Source organism: Artemia franciscana, chromosome 6, assembly GCF_032884065.1.
Source record: "Artemia franciscana chromosome 6, ASM3288406v1, whole genome shotgun sequence".
Taxonomy (NCBI): Eukaryota; Metazoa; Arthropoda; class Branchiopoda; order Anostraca; family Artemiidae; genus Artemia; species Artemia franciscana.
The window spans coordinates 12902990-12923545 of NC_088868.1; the positions used below are offsets into that span (position 1 = coordinate 12902990).

A 20556-nucleotide genomic window follows, 5' to 3' on the forward strand; every position below is an offset into this window, starting at 1 on the left:
CGGACTGCTAAAAATTTAGGCCTTGATGTACCAATAGTTAACCAGGTTCTCCCAAAAGTTGTGTCTGTTGAATATCCTTTCAAAGGAACCAATACATGGGTAAACACCGTAAAAACGACACTAATTTTTCAAGTTGAAAATGAACATTAAATAATAGATCTTAAAAACTAATGTAAGAGTAATTCTGTCTGCTCTTAACAGATAATCCCTCTCCTGCAATTCTTAGCATTTTCTCTGTTCTTTTTGTCCAAACTAGCTTGTTGGGTGTAGGCTTATAGCATTCAATACCCATTTTCTTTTATATTCAATAAAAAAAGCAGTTAGGAGTCTTTATTAAACACTGGGATTGGATATAATTTTTTTTAACCTACGGTAGGATATGCTGCTTCATTAATTTCAAAATAATGGCATATTTTTTTGTTTTTTTTCAAATCATATACTAACATAATATAGCTGCAAATATGAAGACATACATAATGCTGTATGTATGAATACATACATACATACATATACATGTATGTATTAAGACATAGATACATGAAGACATACATACATGAAGACATACATAATGCTGTATGTATGAATACATACATACATACATATACATGTGTGTATGAAGATATACTTACATGAAGACATACATAATGCTGTATGCATGAATACATACATACATACATATACATGTGTGTATGAAGACATACATACATGAAGACATACATAATGCTGTATGTATGAATACATACATACATACACATACATGTATGTATGAAGACATACATAAATATGAAGAATTTACGCAAGCAAAGAAATACCTTACAGTTCTTTGCGAGTTTCTCTCCAGCTTACCGATAAAAATTTCTCCAAAACCATGGAAGATTTCTTCTCCAGTATTATCTCGCAGACAGAGGCTTGTTTCTGAGAGCCCCTTTCCAAGGGATACTTCATTGTGGAGCTTCCTCCTTTTCACTTCTCTTTGACCACTTTCAAAACACAGCTTTTCAATTGAGGCCCAGCAAGACATTTCAGTTATACCATACAAATTGAAAACACTAACCCTTCCTTCTTGAATAGAACCAAATCTCATAAAATCAAAACTTGGGAATGCTTCCCCTCCTAAAGCAAGAATTCTAAGGGTGGTTTTATCAAAAAACACTAGCGATGTTAGAACAGTCTCGGGAAAGGATAGGAACAATGAAGGAGTACACTGAATAATTGACGTTCCGTATTTTTGAAATAATATTTGAACTAGTTGAGAAGGATTTAACTTTATTATTTCAGGTAAAATAATAAGAGTGGATTTAGTGTATAACGAAAGGTAAATATCGACGGCTGCTGGGTCGAAAGACAATGGAGCAGCGAGAAATATAACATCTTTCCCAGTTACATTGTATATAGACCTGAAAAAAAGAAGCTTGAATACCTCAGGCACATGATTGCCACCAATCTTTCCAAAAATACTTTAGATTTGTTCTAAAATTATGAACGAGGATTGAATGTATGAGCTAGGTAAATGTCAATAAACCCGTGGATCAAAGAAATATATCGTTTTTTAAAGTTACTTTGAACCGGACAAAAAAAAGTATGGCAGCCACAAATACAGGGTTGCGATCGCATGTTTTTTTTTAGTTTTTCATGGTTGGCTATATCCGTTAAAATCGATATTAATAACATATTTTTTTTTCTCTGAAGTTCAAGTTTGATCTCTATTTAACTTTTCACCATATCGATAATAGGTTCTGATTAAACTTATGATTATGACTTGGTCATATTCTTGAAAATAAGTACAGATTTAGTTGTTTTTCGACTGACACTAGAAGTCTCTAAAACGCATCAACGAATTTTTAGGTAAAATTTAGTAACGAAGACGAATTTTGAGCTTCAATATATTCGATATCTTTGCGGTTTTAAAGCAATATTTTCGAATATCTGAAAGACACAGAAAGTATCTGAAAAACGCTATATCTTTTGCTAATTTCCTCTTTGTTGCTCTTGCTTATATTTATCTTACATTAAGCAAAAATACAAGTTTATAACGTTATTGAACCGATAAAATTCAGCCTCCCCCCTCCCATGGAGTAGATAGTAACTGGATGCGTCTTTCTTTTTTTTTTATTTAAATTCACCGACTGAAACTGAAAAAAAGCCTAAAGACACTCTCAGTTAATATGGTCCCCGTATCTTTTCAGATACTTTTTGTTTTTGTTCACCCTTTTTGACGACATCTTTGATATTGCTAGCATTGTTTTGACACCTTCTTGGATTTGAAAGTCAACTCTACTTAACAATTACAGATTCCAACAGGTTACAGGTTACAATTACAGGTTGCTACATCAGTGCATGGATACACGAGTGTTTCTAAAACATTTTCAGCCGTTCTTTAGAATGTTTTTAGACAAAACGCAAATTTTTTTTGAGTCAACACGTCCCTCCCTTAAAACAGGGGGTTTCAAATCGCAATGCATGAAAGGGTTTCTCGCAGTTCAGGACGATTTCTCTGCAACAGAGAAATGACTTTTTAGGCGACTTTTTTTGTATATGATTTTATACTAATACCTAATATGACACTAATAGGGTGCATTACCGAGTACTTCCTCAAAAATATGGTAGACTATCAAACGAGAAGTGGGAGTACACAATAAACTTCAAAGGGCTACAGACTTGGAAAAGGGTTGTTAGCCCCTGCTTTGAAGAATAGAGAAAATAACATAGACTTACTTCAAGTCCTTGATGTTTGGCAAGATGGAATTGTAGGTTACATGAACAATTTTAGATTTTCCAGTAGTTCCAGACGTAGAAACAACATAAGCGATATTTTCATAGCTTTTACAATTACTCTTATTTGCTGTTATAGTGATATAAAGCCTGATGCCAAAGATTTCCATTTCCAAGTCCTTATTAGTTATGGGGTAGTCATACACTGTTGCACAGTTTAAAGATGGGTTTGAGATCGAGCACCAAGCTCGGCCTGACAAATTAATCCTGCAAGGTAAATTGGCTTAAAACTCAAATTACATGGACTCAAATTATAATCTTGGCGGGCATCTACGGTAATTTAAGATACACGGATAAAAATGGTCACTCAGCCTATTAAACTGCTAGGGTATTCACTAAACAAAAAACAAGAATTATTGAGATCAGGAAAACAGTCAGATAGATTTTTTTCAAATACTAGGATTACAGTATACGTCAATGGTTTTGTAGGTCAAGCAACTCCACTGCACACTGGGAGACAATTTTTCAATGCGTCTAAACATAGCATTATCCAACAACCATTAAGGTATATGGGTGCTTTATGACAAATATGTTGGTACTTTCCTAATGTCATTCCAGATGACTTGTAAGGGATTTAAAACGAAAAAATGTATTTCTACTAATTCCATCGAACACCATGTAGTATCGAACATATTCTTTTAGTGTTTTATAGGAAAAACACTAGCGTTGTTTCCGCAAAATTCCAAGCAGGATTTTACACAATCTTTTTCTAGCAACACTGCTAACAGTCGAATTGCTGAATTAAAATACGAACCGTATTGACACGACATAGAAAAAGTGGTTATCAAACAGTTCGTGGTAACGAACTGTAGTAAGGAGCGACCCGGCTCAATAGTAACCAAAACTCTAAAAAATGGAATTTTGATACCAATACCTACATCAAAAGACGCATTTTAATTCTGATTTTAAATATATAAGTTTCGTCAAGTTTAGTCTTACCCATCAAAAGTTACGAGCCTGAGAAAATTTGCGTTATTTTAGAAAATAGGGGGAAACGCCCCTAGAAGTCATAGAATCTTAACGAAAATAACACCATCAGATTCAGCGTATCAGAGAACCCTACTGTAGAAGTTTCAAGCTCCTATCTACAAAAATGTGGAATTTTGTATTTTTCGCCAGAAGGCAGATCACGGATGCATGTTTATTTGTTTTTTTGTTGTTTTTTTTTCCCAGGGGTGATCGTATCGACCCAGTTGTCCTAGAATGTTGCAAGAGGGCTCATTCTAACGAAAATGAAAAGTTCTAGTGCCCTTTTTAAGTGACCAAAAAAATTGGAGGGCACCTAGGCCCCCTCCCACGCTAATTATTTTACCAAAGTCAACGGATCAAAATTCTGATAGCCATTTTATTCAGCGTGGTCAAGAAACCTTATAACTATGTCTTTGGGGACGACTTACTCCCCCACAGTCCCCATGGGGGGGCAACAAGTTACAAACTTTGACCAATGCTTACATATAGTAATGGTTATTGGGAAGTGTACAGGCGTTTTCAGGAGGTTTTTTTTGGTTGGGGGAGGGGTTGAGAAGAGGGGGATATGCTGGGGGAACTTTCCATCGATAATTTGTCATGAGGGAAGAAAATCTCCATGAAGGGAGCGCAGGATTTACTAGCATTATTTAAAAACACAATGTAAAAATAAATATGAAAACGTTCTTTCAGCTGGAAGTAAGGAACAGCATTAAAACTTAAAACAAACAGAAATTATTACCCATTTGAGGGGCTCACCTCCTCCTAATACCTCGCTCTTTACGTTAAAGTATTTTTAGTAATTTCAACTATTTATTCTACGGCTTTTGTGATCCTGGGGTCATTCTTAATGAATTGGGACAAAATTTAAGCTTTAGTGTAAAGAGCGAGGATCTGACAAGGGGGCGAACCCCCTCATATATGTAATAAAAATATGAGAATACAAAATTTCTTTACGTAAGCTAATTTATAAGTTACGTAAATCTTTTACTAATAAAAATATTCGTAAAAAATTAAAAGTTCTAGTTGCCTTTTTAATTGACCAAAAAATCGGAGGGCAACTAGGCTTCCTCCCCCGCTCTTTTTTTCTCAAAATCATTCGATCAAAATTATGAGAAAGCCATTTAGCCAAAAAAAAAAAAAAAATGCAAATTTCGTTTTAATTATTCCTCTGCGGAGAGCCAAAATCAAAACATGCATTGATTCAAAAACGTTCAGAAATTAAATAAAAAAAACAAGTTTTTTTAACTGAAAGTAAGGAGCGACATTGAAACTTAAAACGCATAAATTACTTCGTATATGAAAGAGGCTGCTTCCTCATCAACGCCCCGCTCTTTACACTAAAGTTTTTTACTGTTTTAAAAAGAAGAATTGAGAGACAGAGTCAAACTTTAGCGTAAAGAGCGGGGCGTTGATGAGGAAGCAGCCTCTTTCATATGCGAAGTAATTTCTATTCGTTTTAAGTTTCAATGTCGCCCCTTACTTTCAGTTAAAAAAACTTGTTTTTTTTATTTAATTTCAACAAGGAGTGACATTTACATTTCATAGGTTAGGCAATCCCTATCTTACCTACACTGTCGGACGTCCCTACTTATCACTTTAAGACCAATTGGTCATTATATGTTTACTGTTACCAAGAAAATACATAAACTCCAAAAATCAACCCTAGAACTTTTAATTCTTTAATAAACTGTCCTAAAACCGCATTGTCTTTTATAACCAAGTCAGGTAATTTTTCAGCTTGGGCAACAATTTCCTTTTTCATTTTGATTGTAATGTCATTAGTAACACTCACTCTACCCCAAGATTCATTTAGACCTTTCCATTCATTTTTCAATTCTTTCTTCTCCTTCTTCTTTTTACTAATTCATATGATAGCTCATTATTGCCACTTATTAATTGCTACTTGAAAATCATTCGACATGAATGTTTCCATGGATACCTATCAATACAGCAACAAATCCAAAAGGAAGAGGTGTTGGTAAATTTAATTGTGTGGAAAGAAGAAAAGAGACACATTCAAAACGCAGAAAAGACACATGCATATATACGCACATGCTTTACATGGTTGCAGTAGTAGCTGCAATCTAGTAAAGAGCGAACCACAGCCCATAGTAACTAAAAGCTGAAAAGCAAGTTTTGAAAAAAGTTGCCTAATGGGAAAAATACCAAACGACACTGGTTACGGAATAGTAAATAATATTTCGGTTAGTCTCAAAAGTAAAAGCTTATTACGAAAATAAATTTATGGGGATTTTGAAAAAGAACCTGAAAAGACTAAAAAATGGCACCAGATCGAAATAAAAATTGCACCATTGCCACCAGCATTTTCGAAAACCTTGAATAGGCTAATTACAGTCCGGCCCAAATTGAGAAACAAGGAAAATCACTTTTTTGCATGGGTACCACTGATGTGTCGCCTTTTTTCTGCCAGAACTAGCGGATTATCAGAACATCATAGAGAGATGTTTGATGGCTCATTCGAACAGAAGTTGAAATTACTAGTGCCCTTTTTAAGTGACCAAAAAGGTTGGAGGTCAGCTAGCCCCCCTTACCAAAAGGCCTCCTTCTCCTAAAGTCATCTGATGAAAATTTTGAGATAGGTATTTTTTTTCAGCATAGTTGAAAGGCCCAATAACCATGTTTTTGGTGCTAACGAAACCATATCAATATCGCCCATAACAGTATTGGGCTTTTTTCAGTCATAGTTTTGTGCCTTCTATATGATATTCTGGAGCATCTGTCGTTATTAAGGCTGATTTTGGTAATTCTTGACCAATGCCGTTTTTCCTACTATGCGAAGAAATCGCAACTTACCACCAAAATCTAATCGATTTTGAGACGAAACCTTTTTTTTAGCAATTTAGGGTGGGATTTTGCAGGAGAGGGGATTTTCCACTGGAAGGGTTTTCAATGGGAAGGAAAGTTTGTGGGGGAGCCTTCAAGGAGAAATTTTACAACTGGGATAGAAAATTTCCTGGCATTATTTTAAAAACCATCATTAATTCAATAAAAAAAATCAACTAGAAGTAAATAGCAACATTGAAACTTAAGACGAACAGAAGCTATTCCGTATACGAGGGGGATTGCCCCCCCCCCAAACAAATAAAAAAAATATCATGGCAGTGTAACTACCCAGTGGTGTATCATAGATCTTCCGGCATTATTTGAAAAAAGAACAGAAATAAAAAAAAAGATCAACTGGAAGAAAGGAGCAACATTACAACTTAAAACGAAAAGAAATTATTCCGTGTATGAAAGGGCTGCCCTCCCTTCAATACCTGCTCTTTACGCTAAAGTTTGATTCTTTGTTAAAATTCTTTGAGAACAACTCCTGCAACATAATAACCATTTATTTAGAACTGAATAAAAAAACAAGTTTTCTTTAACTGAAAGTAAGGAGCGATATTAAAACTTAAAACGAACAGAAATTACTCCGTATATAAAAGGGGTTGTTCCCTCCTCAACGCCCCGCTCTATACATTAAAGTTTGACTCTTTCTCTCAACTCTACTTTTTATAACAGTAATAAGCTTTAGCGTAAAGAGCGGGGCGTTGAAGAGGGTACAGCCCCTTTTATATACGGAGTACTGTCTGTTCGTTTTTAAGTTTTAATATTGCTCCTTACTTTCAGTTAAAAAACTTGTTTTTTTATTTAATTTCTGAACGTTTTTAAATTAAGGAATGTTTTGATTTTGGCTATCCACACATGAATAATTGAAACGAAATTTGCATATTAATTTATTTTTATGGCTAAGTTATTTTCTCATAGTTTTGATTGGACGATTTAAAGAAAAAAAAGAGCGCGGGAGTAGGGATAGTTAACCTCCAATTTTTTGGTCATTTAAAGAAGCAACTAGAACTTTTAATTTTTTACGAACGTTTTTATTAGTAAAAATACACGTAACTTACGAGTTAGCTTACGTAACGGACCTCTAAATTCATATGTTTTTATGACGTATATGAGGGGGTTCACCAACTCGTCAATACCTCGCTCTTTACATTAAAGCTTAAATTTTTTCCCAATTCCTTAAGAATGACCCCTGAATCACAAAGGCCGTATAATAAATAGTTGAAATTAATAAAGTTACTTTAGCGTAAAGAGCGAGGTAGTAGGAGGAAGCGAACCTCGCTCTCCTACTACCTCTCATATCGCTCTCATATGCGTAATAATTTCTGTTCGATTTAAGTTTTAATGCTGCTCCTTACTTTCAGTTGAAAAAACTTTTTCTCCCCCAACCAAAAAAAAACCTGAAAGCGTCTGTACACTTCACAATAACTATTACTACGTGTAAACACTGGTCAAAGTTTGTAACTTACAGCCCCTCCCACGGAGACTGTGGAGGAGTAATTCGTCCCCAAAGACATAGTAATTAGGTTTTTCGACTACGCTGAATAAAATGGCTATGTCAGAATTTTCATCAGCTGACTTTGGGGAAAATGAGCTTGGGAGGGGGCCTAGGTGCCCTCCGATTTTTTGGTCACTTAAAAAGGGCACTAGAACTTTTCATTTCCGTTAGAATGAGCCCTCACATGACATTCTAGGACGAATGGGTCGATACTATCACCTCTGGAAAAAAAAAACAAAAAAAAAACAACAAATAAACACGCATCCGTGATCTGTTTTGTGGCAAAAATGCAAAATTCCACATTTTGTAGATAGATGCTTCAAACTTCTACTATAGGGTACTCTGATACGCTGAATCTGATGGTGAAATTTTCGTTAAGATGCAATGACTTTTAAGAGTTCCCCCCCTTTCTAAAATAAGACAAATTTTCTCAGGCTCGTAACTTCTGATGAGTAAGCCTAAACTTAACGAAACTTATATATCTAAAATCAGCATCAAAATGCGATTCTTTTTTATGTAACTATTGTTATGAAAATTCTGTTTTTTAAAGTTTCGGTTACTATAGAGCCGGGTCGCTCCTTACTACAGTTCGTTACCACGAACTGTTTGATAAGAAGCTGTAAAAAGTAATAAAATATTTTAGCGCAAAAAGCGAGGTAATGAGGATAAGCTTCAGATAAGTAGGCGCTATGGTGAATAACCCGCGTTAATCTATCAATACATAAGTTAAGCCAATAGTATCTATCATGTGTTTTTTTTTATTAAAAACAGGCAAAGATTAATTTTAAAAGAAAGTTTTTATGAAGGAGGTAGAGAGCGAAAATGAAACTTAACGAACAAAAAATGTTACTTCATAGCCTATCTAACATATAACAAGAAAACTAGTGCAAATAAACCAACTGATAATATTTCCCTATGTTTGTAGAATTATAGAAAACCAGCGCTTTCCTAAAAACACAAAACAATATAGGAGTTTTGATACAGTAAAAGCAAACCATTTAGGGACACTTTTTACGAAATCGATTTAGGATTGTTCTTTAATTTTTTTTTTCGTTTAATTTGGTATCACTTCTGCACAATGAGCCCAGTCCAATGGTTGGCTGTCGTTTTGGTTCTGAATAGGACAATTCATAATGGTTTTGTAGACAAGTTCAAAGTGAAGCCAACTTGATTGCATTAGGATTATAGACTTACTTTAGAATTTATATCATAACTTGAAATTCTCTGTTACCTTCTGTTGAAATTCTCATAGCCAGATTTCCAGAGTTCATATTATGTTTTTTTTTATAATTTAAAATTGTATATTACTCGCTATTGATATTTCATATTGAATTAGTATCTATTTTATGCTTAACCCTTTAAGATAGTTTTATTGGTATACTGAAAATTAATGATATTACAACTGATGTAATACGATAATAAGCGTTATAAATTCGTTTGTTGTTGTCAAGCTACGTACTACACATACTTTTGACTCCTAAGTCAATATCCTTGTTTTTTATGCTTTGCTTTTCTGTTTTCAGTAAAGCGCTAGTATTCTATAATCCTACAAAGATAGGGATATATCATCAATTTTATATTGATGATATTTAGTTACACTAGTTTTATCAATGTATATTAGATAGGCTGTGAAGTAATAAGTTTAGTTCGTTTTAAGTTTCAATTTCACTCTTTACTTCCTTCATAAAAGCTTTCATCATAGCACTTGGTATTTACTAAGTGACATATAGCGATCGCAATTTCTGTCTGTATGCCAGTCTGTTTGTCTGTCGGTCCTAGTTTTGCTAGTTCGGGCACTTCCAGATAAGCTAGGACGACGAAAATTGGCAGGCGTCTCAGGGACTAGACCAGAACAAATTAGAAATAGTCATTTCCCGACTCGACCGTCTTAGGGGGAGTGGATGGACGGTTAATTGGGAAAAATTTAGAAAAAATGAGGTATTTTTAACTTACGAACGGGTGATCAAATCTTAATGAAAATTAGCACTTGGAAGGAGCTCGTGTCTTAGAGCTGTTATTTTAAATCCCGAACAGATCCAGTAATATTGGGGGGAGTTGGAGGGGGGAACCGGAAATCTTGGAAAACGCTTAGAGCGGAGAGATTGGGATGAAACTTAGTGGGAAGAATAAGCACAAGTCCTAGATACGTGATTGACATAACCTTAGTGGATCCGCTCTCTTTGGTGGAGTTGGGGGGTTTAATTAAGAAAAAGTAGAAAAATAAGGTGTTTTTAACTTACGAACGGGTAATCAGATCTTAATGAAATCTGATATTTAGAAAAGCCTCATAAATCAGAGCACTTTTATAGAATCCCAACGGGATCCGGGTTAAATTGGGGGGATTTGAAGGGGGAAACCAGAAATCTTGGAAAATGCTTAAAGAGGAAAGAATGAGGTGAAACTTGATGGGAAGAATAGCCACAGGTCCTAGATACGTGATTGAAATAGCCGGATCCGATGTGCTTTCTTTGGGGTAGTTAGGGGGGACGTAATTCGATAATTCGGAAAAATTAGAAAAAATGTGGTATTTTTAACTTACGAACGGGTAATTGAATTTTAAATGAAATTTGATATTTAGAAGGACCTCGTGTCTCAGAGCTCTTATATTAAATCCCTACCGGATCCGGTGACATTGGGGGACGTTGGAAGGGGGAAACCGGAAATCTTGGAAAACGCTTAGAGTGGAGAGATCTGGAAGAACCATGGCAGGAAGTATAAGCACAAGTCCTAGATACGTGATTTACATAATCGGACCGGATCCACTCTCTATGGGGGATTTAGAGGGGGGGGGGGGTTAATTCTGAAAAATTAGAAAAAATGGGGTATTTTTAACATACGAACGGGTGATTGGATCTTAATAAAATTTAATCTTTAGAAGGAACTCGTGTCTCAGAGCTCTTATTTTAAATCCAGACCAGATCCGGTAACATTAAGGGAAGTTGCAGGGGGAGACCCGAAATTTTGGAAAACGCTTAGAGTGGAGAGATCAGGATGAAACTTGGTGGAAAGAATTAGCACACGTCCTAGGTACGTAATTGACATAACTAAACTGGATCTGCTCTCTCTGGGGGAGTCAGGGGGAGATTTCCAGTGTTTTGGCGAGTTCGGTGCTTCTGGACGTGCTAGGACGAAGAAAATTGGTAGGTATGTCAAGGACCTGCACAAATTGAGTTGATAACAACCGTTTCCCGATTCGACCATCTGGAGGGCGAGGTAGGGGAAATCGTGAAAATGAAGGTAGGTTTATCTTACCAACGGGTGATCGGATCTTAATAAGACTTGATATTTATAGAAAGATCTCATGTTTCAGATGTCCTAGTTTCAATTCAGGTCGGATCCAGGGACATAGGGAGGAGGCGGGGCGGAAATCTTGGAAAACTCTTAGGGTGGAGAGATCGCGATGAAATTTGATGGGAATATTAAGCACAAATTCACTCTCTTTAGAGGAGTTGGGGGGATTTTTAGTACTTTGGCGAGTTCGAGAATAAGTACAAGTTATAGAAACGTGATTGACATAAGCGGACCGTATCCGATATCTTTGGGGGATTTGGAGGGATTTCTAGTGCTTTGGCGAGTTCAGTACTTCTTGACGCGCTAGGACGATGAAATCGATAACTCTAGTATCGTGTCTAATTTTAGGTTCCAATCTCGTCACAAGTGCCATATGAGCTCTTGCCTTTCGCTTAAAATTAATAACACAAAACAAACAATATTTAGCCCACACTTGAAAGATCACTCATGGAGCAATTCACAATAAGCTGAACAACTCTGCGGCCCACAAGACTACTTCTCCACTTAAGGCTTCTTCAGAACGAATTCCAATTACCTATCCCATCCGAGAAATATATACACTACGTTTTATCTGGAAGTCCTTGCCCCTTAAGAAACTTTTTTAAAATGTTTCCAAATTCAATTCTTAAGAAGAAACTTTTCGCAAAATACTAAAAAAACAATTTTAAGTACTTACCCATAAATAAGAGATGTGAGAAGTTCAAGATTCTTCTTCACTTGGCCAACATTGATAAGATTTGGCAAATTATTTTCTTTGAGAATCTGAGCAACTTGAAAAGAAGCGCTCATTACACTGTTCCACGAAAGCTTCCGTTCAATGATTCCATCATAGTAAATAATAGAGGTGTTGTCTTCTTTTGGAAAAGCACCTAAAATAAACGAAATATCCAAACAAATAAAATTCATTTTGCATCAATCTTTTAAACGTAGAATGTATTTTTAAAATTTAGCTTGTACACATGGCTGAAATTTTAGAGAGAGAGAGAAAGAGAAAGGGGGAAGGGGGAGCACTCAAATGATTGTTCACACAATTCTTAAAAGCCGCAATAAAGACACGTTATTATCAGATCAATTATTCATGACTTTGAAAGCATCAGTACTGACTACACATATTGTATTTTCCATGAGAAAATTCCAAAGTTTGGCAGTTCTGTTGAGATACAAGTGACTTCACTGAAATGCTCATACAGATTTCTTAATGAGTGGCCTTTTGGGTTGCATTTTTCAGAGACAGTAGTTGACAGCAAAATGTAACTGGGAAGTGTGGGTTTTGAGTTAAACCCCTCACTAGTTGCTTGGTGTGAAATATTATCAAGGATGAATGAAAAATATAGCTGTTTAAATACAAAGGGAAGGGTGTAGTGTTTGAGTATGTTGAAGCTAAAAAACCCCTAATTGGTGTAGTTGCTAAATAAATTGATACTAGATTGAAAAGTATCTTCATTAATTTATCAGCACCTCTACCAACAACTTTAGAACCATTAGCATACTGAGCTAGGAGATATCTCCTCCAGTTTTGAGGGGGCCCATTACAAATTATAGTAAGAATTATAGGACCAGGATTGTTCCTTGTGGAGTGGAATTCTTTTCTAAAGAGAAATTTGACTGAATGGGTGCAATCCAGGTACCTTTGACCCTCATCTGCTAAATTTTTCCAGTTAACATGAGCTAAGAGCTCATATGGCACTTCTGATGAGGCAAGAAGAGCTAAGAGCCAAGAGATCATATGGTATGAGCTCCAACAAAATTCTATGAATCAATAGATTGATTTAAAAAAGAAAATAAGAGGCTTAATGCCGGTCAGGATTTAAAATAAGAGCTTTGAGTCACGATGTCCTTCTAAATGTCAAAATTCAGTAAGATCCGAACACCCACTCGTAAGTTATAAAAACCTCATTTTTTCTAATTTTTCCTCTCCCTTTAGCCCCCCAGATGATCCAATCTGGGAAAACGACTTTATAAAGTCAAATTGTGCAGCTCCCTGACACGCCTACCAATTTTCGTCGTCCTAGCACGTCCAGAAGCACCAAACTTACCAAATCACTGAACCCCTCCCCCCAACTCCCCCAAAGAGAGCAAATCCAGTACGGTTCTGTCAATCACGTATCAAGGACATTTGCTTATTATATCCACCAAGCTTCATCCCGATTCCTCCACTCCAAGTGTTTTCCATGATTTCCCCCTCCAACTCCCCCAATGTCAAAAGATCCGGTCGGGATTTGAAATAAGAGCTCTGAGACATGAATTCCATCTAAATATCAAATTTCATTAAGATCCGATCACCTATTCGTAAGATAAAAATACCCAAATTTTAAAGTTTTCCAAGAATTCCGGTTTCCCCCTCCAACTCCTCCCAATCTCACAGGATCTGGTCAGAATTTAAGATTAGAGCTTTAAAGCACAAGATCCTTTTAAACATCAAATTTCATTAAGATCTGGTCACGCTTTCGTAAGTTACAAATACCTCAATTTTCAAAATTACCCCCCCAACTCCTACAAAGAGAGCAGATCCGGTCCGGTTATGTCAGTCACGTATCTTAGACAGGTTTCTATTCTTCCCATCCAGTTTTATCCTGATCTCACCGCTTTAAGTATTTTCTAAGATTTCTGGTACCCCATCTGCCCCCCCCCCAATTACGCTTGATCCGGTTGAGATTTAAAATAAGAGATCTGAGTTACGAGGTCCTTCTAAATATGAAGTTTCATGAACATCCGATCACTCCTTCGTAAGTTAAAAATACATCATTTTTTCTATTTTTTCAGAATTAACCCTCCCCCCCCCCAATAAAGCGGATCCGTTCCAATTATGTAAATCACGTATCTAAGACTTCTTCTTATTTTTCCCACCAAGTCTCATCCCGATCCCTCCAATCTAAGTGTTTTCCATGATTTTAGGTTCCCCCACCCCAAACTCCCCCCCCCCCCAATATCACCAGATCCGGTATGGATTTAAAATAAGAGCTTTGAGACACGATATCCTTCCAAATAACAGATTTCATTGAGACCCGATCACCCGTTCGTACGTTAAAAATACCTCATTTTTTCTAATTTTTCAGAATTAACCCCCCCCCCTACCCCAAAGAGAGCGGATCCGTTCCGTCAATCATGTATCTAGGACTTGTGCTTATTTTTTCAACCAGGTTTCATCCCGATCCGTCCACTCTAAGTGTTTTCCAAGTTTTAGTTTTTCCTCCTCCCAACTCACCCCAATGTCACTAGATCCAGTCGGGACATAAAATAAGAGCCCTGAGACACAATATCCTTCTAAATATCAAATTTCATTGAGATCCCATCACCCGTTCGTAAGTTAAAAATACCTCATTTTTTCTAATTTTTCAGAATTAGCCCCCCCCCCCAACTACCCCAAAGAGAGCGGATCCGTCCCAGTTATGTCAATCATGTATCTAGGACTTGTACTTATTTTTCCCACCAAGTTTCATCCCGATCCCTCCACTCTAAGTGTTTTCCAAGATTTAAGATTTCCACCTCCCAGCTCCCCCCAATGTCACCAGATCCGGTCAGGATTTAAAATAACAGCTTTGAGACATAATATCCTTCCAAACATGAAATTTCATTAAGATCTGATCAACCGTTCGTAAGTTAAAAATACTTAAATTTTTCTATATTTTTCGAATTAACGCCCCCCCCCCAGATGGTAAAATCGGGAATCTAATTTAATCTGGTTCGGTCCCTGATACGCCTGCCAAATTTCATCGTCCTAGCTTACCTGGAAGTGCCTAAAGTAGCAAAACCGGGACCGACAGAATCTGCGATTGCTATATGTCACTTGGTTAATAGTATACCAAGTGCCATAAAAATGCTTGGGTCCAAGTTGAAGTTTATTTAATTAATCCTTGAGTGTGCTGTGTCAGGATTGATGTCTTGCAAAAAGCTTTGTCTAAAGCCTTGGCAAAGTCAGCCATCATGGACAGCGACAATATCTTCCCAATCAGATCAAAATTTGATTACAAGCCCAGGTTGAAACCTTTTTAGGATTGATGCAGAATACCATTTTTATCTAGGTATTTATTTGCAGCCAATAACAGGCTTCAGCAATAGAAAATTTTGAGTTCAGAGCTTCTGCTTCATATTTAGGAGGACAATTTGTTTTCCATTAGGCCTACTAACATGTCGGGAACTGAGTGTCTGCCTTGCAGCTGCAGATTCCTACAGGATGCCGTTTTTATCTAGGTATTTATTTGCAGCCAATAACAGGCTTCAGCAATAGAAAATTTTGAGTTCAGAGCTTCTGCTTCATATTTAGGAGGACAATTTGTTTTCCATTAGGCCTACTAACATGTCAGGAACTGAGTGTCTGCCTTGCAGCTGCAGATTCCTACAGGATGCCGTTTTTATCTAGGTATTTCTTTGCAGCCAATAACAGGCTTCAGCAATAGAAAATTTTGAGTTCAGAGCTTCTGCTTCATATTTAGGAGGACAATTTGTTTTCCATTAGGCCTACTAACATGTCAGGAACTGAGTGTCTGCCTTGCAGCTGCAGATTCCTACAGGATGCCGTTTTTATCTAGGTATTTATTTGCAGCCAATAACAGGCTTCAGCAATAGAAAATTTTTAGTTAAGAGCTTCTGCTTCATATTTAGGAGGACAATTTGTTTTCCATTAGGCCTACTAACATGTCGGGAACTGAGTGTCTGCCTTGCAGCTGCAGATTCCTGCAGGATGCCGTTTTTATCTAGGTATTTATTTGCAGCCAATAACAGGCTTCAGCAATAGAAAATTTTTAGTTAAGAGCTTCTGCTTCATATTTAGGAGGACAATTTGTTTTCCATTAGGCCTACTAACATGTCGGGAACTGAGTGTCTGCCTTGCAGCTGCAGATTCCTGCAGGATTAATGCAGGACACCGTTTTTATCTAGGTGTTTATTTGCAGCCAATAACAGGCTTCAGCAATAGAAAATTTTTAGTTAAGAGCTTCTGCTTCATATTTAGGAGGACAATTTGTTTTCCATTAGGCCTACTAACATGTCGGGAACTGAGTGTCTGCCTTGCAGCTGCAGATTCCTGCAGGATTAATGCAGGACACCGTTTTTATCTAGGTGTTTATTTGCAGCCAATAACGGCCTTCGGCAATAGAAAATTTTTAGTTAAAAGTTTCTGCTTCATATTTAGGAGAAGTTTTTTTTTCCATTTAGGGTTACTAGCATGTCGGGAACTGAATGTCTGCCTTGCAGCTGCAGAAGTGGGCAAGATTTTCAAGTAATATCTAACATGGGCAGTTAGCTAGGTCTTTTTCCCGCCTCAAATCTTGCATTTGATAGTGCTTTGAGTTAATAACACTTAACCAGTCCTTTTTTTCTTTTTTTCAGATCAATCTTGTTTAAGTTAAAAAGCTTATGATACAATTTTTCTTTTGGAAACACACTGAGTACAGGAAAGGACACAAGTTCTCTGGCTTGGATTGGAGCCTTTTGATGTTGATAAGTGTTGGGTTTATAGGAGTGTAGGATGAGCACAATAGCTCACAGACAAGCTTAACATTATTTTTTTCAAAGGAATACAAAATGCTATGATGTTTAACTTACAATGCTCTTTGTCATGATTCTTAGCTCAAAGAGGTAGAATATGCAGCACAAGGCCAGTCTCTAGTGCAAGAGGAACCATCAGTAATAGTATTTTTTTTATCGGAGAGCCATCCAGGGCTGTGTTTCCTTTCTGTTCCAAAATCCTGACATGTTTACTAACAGATTTCCATTCCTAGCCAACTTCTTTACTTAGGCTATGCCTCAACTGCTGAAATGTACCTTTAACAGAAGTCATATTAGGATCCGTTTCTAGGACCAAATCTTTGTTAAGCTTTCTTTTAATTTGTTAATTGAGAGAGGTATTGTCTGATACTTACGTGGTATTTGGTTAAGAAGTCGATGCGCCACTTGCATTCTACATGCATAATGGACACTTGCATCCAAGTCATAGATGCCATATAGTTCTGATCTCAGGAAGAAAACGGACAGATGTTTGAACTTGTTTTTGGAAATTAGAGGAAGGAATTTTAGAAAATTACTAACATAATAATCAGTAATTTGGTTAAGGTTTGGCGTCGTTTTGATTATATTATCTCGTAGAATAGCTGTGTGTAATTTGTTGTTAGTAAAAATTAAGGTAGTAGGCTAGGACTAGGTAGGACAACATATCAAGGAATGGGGGATAACCCCAGCTCAAAATCTGACATGGCCAGAGGTCAAAAGGGAGTAACAAATGGAAATCAAAATGAACTGTATATATTAGGGCATCTGACTACAGGTGGAAGTGGGTCAAATAGCCCAAAGCAAACTGGAAAGGTCCCTGAAGCAGCAAAAGGATATGTGGCAAAGAAGCTCAGTGTTCTGCTAAAGGCAAGTGGTATAAAAGAGGGCTATGGAGAGGTTATGAACAGATCAGGGCCAGGAGGCTCCATAGTGATACATGTAAAAAATGAAATGTATGCACAAAAGATTCTTGAGATGAAAGAAATAAAGTTCAATGAAAATTTGATTGTATTTGAAAAGGGTGACAAAGATACAATGTTTAGAAACAAAATCGCAAAAAGAATAGGAGTGATGTTTATGGATAAAGAAGTTGCAAGCTATGAAGAAACAAAGCAAGAACTACTTGAAAATGAATCTGTATCAGAGATACACCTAATGGGCAAACCAAGTGATGAGAGAAACACTTTTGGTGTGATCATTACTTATAAAGCTGATCAAGAATTTCCCACAAGTATTGGAGTCTGGGGTATCAGAAAACGTGTATCTCAGTATCTGCCACAACCAGTACAATGCTTTAAATGTCAGAGGTTTGGACACCGTGCTCTAGAATGTAGAGGAAAAGAGAGATGCATGATTTGTGCAGGAGCTCATAGCAACAAGGACTGCCCCAGCAGTGGAGACATGGGCACAACAAAATGCATAAACTGTGGTAAGAACCATACAGCAAACTCAAAAGAATGCCTAATAAGACAAGAAAGGGCTCTTATACTTAAAAAAGCAATCCTTGAAGACCTGCCAGTGCATGAAGCAAGAAAAAAAATTGCTAGTACACAACTGCAACTACCACCAAATTTTCAAGATGAAAGTCTCTTCCCACAGTTAGTGTCTAAAAATTCATTCCCCTCTGACACACAAGAAAATGGTATAAATAAACAAGCACTAGCAACTCTTTCAAAAATGGTAGAGAAATAAAATGAATTGATTGCCAAACTAAGTAATATTGTTACAAGCTTAATTATGATCATTCCAACAACCACAGCAAACAAAAAGAAGTTGAAAGAAATAAAAAAGAAGATGCAAGAAATAAAAGAAGAATCTGAAACTGAAGAGAATAGTGAAGAACATGACTCAGATGCAGCCATGGAAAATCAAGACTTCAACTCAAAAAGAAAGACAAGTTCAGAGTCCCCGCCCACCATGCTTCCAAAAACAAAATCAAGAAGATCATGAGAATTATGCAGATTAATGCCAACTGTCTCTCACAATCAAAAAGAATAGAATTAAAAAATGTCCTTGTAAGAGAAAAACCTGATGTAGTGTGTGTTCAGGAAACATTCCACACAGCTGCTGATAAAGCTCATTACCAAGGATACCAGTCATTTAGATGGGACAGAAAATCAGGAAAAGGAGGTGGTCTTTTAACACTGGTGAGTGACAGATATACTGCAGAGGAAAAAAAATTAGTTGCAGATGGATCTCCTGAATTTGGAGTGGTTAAGGTAACAAATACTAAAGACAAGGCAATTAACATAGTTAATTATTATAATAATAGAACAGGAAATTTCAGCAAATCTCAGTTTAGAAAGATACTTAAAGAAACAGAACACCCAAAGATAATAATAGGAGATTTTAATCTTCATCACACTCTATGGAATAACAGTCACACTGAAGATGGTAAAGCTAAAGAATTAATAGAGATACTGATTGATCCAGATGAACGGATAGCTCTTGCTACACCTAAAAACCTTGCAACTAGACTAAATAAGACAACTGGGAAAACAACAACGCTAGACTTGACTATTGTATCTTCTGAGCTAGCTGCTGACCTGACTGTCTATTCAAAAGATGATTTTGACTCTGACCACTTCATCATTTTCACTGACATGGAGTTTGGACCACAGCCTTCTGCCTGTGAAACAGGAGAAAAATGGTCATTTTCTGACAAAAGAATTGCTAAATGGAAAGAAGAAATATCAAAACTTAATTTACCCAACCTGAAAACACTACCTACTGAGGACGCTATTAAAGAAGTCACAGAAAAGATGATAGAAGCTGGGAAAAAACACCTAGCTATAAAAGGTAGCCAAGGATTGAAAAAGAAGACTTATAATTCTACCCCAGGATGGACAGCCAAATGTGAAGCAATAAAAAAAAAGAGAAGATACCTAAGGAATCAACTGAAAAAAAGTTGGAACCCGGGAAATATAAACATTTCTGTGAGCAGACTAAAAGCTGAGATAAATAAAGTGACAGCCCAGCTCAGACTAACTGTCAAAGAGGAGAGATATAAAGCTTGGACTTGGGTAATTCATGAAAAATTCAGAGGAAACATTCCTGCAAGATGCTTGTGGAGGAATTTTAAGAAATACATAAAAAGAGAAACATATGTGTGTGAACCAAAGCTTCTCCAAATGGGTGGACAACAAGCCTTTGAAGATGCAGAAAAAGTAGAGATCTTAGCTGATCAATTTGAAAATACATCTAAAAGAAGCAGAAGACAAGGAACCAATAACCTCAATAAAACTACTCCAGACAATTACAAGCACTGGAATAACAAAGAAAAAGAACCTTTGCTTAAATTAAGGGATATCCAAAGAGCAGTATCTGAGCTAAAGTCAGGTGCAACAGGAAATGACAGAGTCCACAATAATATGTTAAAAGCTCTTCCCATTGAGACCATGCAAATAATCTTAGAACTATTTAACAAATCTTTAAATGAAGGAGTTGTGCCACAAATATGGAAACATGCTATTATCCATCCAATCCTAAAACCTGGAAAAGATCCTAAAGACCCTGCTTCTTACAGGCCAATCTCTCTACTATCATGCCTTGCTAAATTACTTGAAAGGGCAATAAAAGCAAAGATTATAAAGGCTCTGAAAGGCAATATTCAAATTGAACAGTGTGGATTCTATGAAGGCCGGAGTACCACTGACACCCTAATAAGGCTTGAGCATCATGTAAAAAAAGGC

The 20556-nt window shown here is 36.6% G+C and overlaps 1 protein-coding gene across 4 annotated transcripts in view; it reads right to left on the reverse strand.

The window, feature by feature from the left end:
• The window catches only part of LOC136028069 (beta-alanine-activating enzyme-like), a 133123-nt gene that overhangs the window by 98415 nt on the left and 14152 nt on the right, over positions 1–20556 (reverse strand). For 3 of the 4 annotated variants that reach the window (XR_010617733.1, XM_065705673.1, XM_065705675.1), the window contains exons 2-4: positions 12054–12246; positions 2716–2979; positions 847–1397 (exon numbers count right to left, since the gene is read on the reverse strand). Coding sequence is in view for 3 of the 4 variants with exons in the window: in XM_065705673.1 (XP_065561745.1) it covers positions 847–1397; positions 2716–2979; positions 12054–12246 (1008 nt within the window). In the remaining variant the exon portion in view is untranslated. The remainder of the gene's footprint in view (positions 1–846; positions 1398–2715; positions 2980–12053; positions 12247–20556) is intronic. The other variant, XM_065705676.1, reaches the window with a different exon arrangement.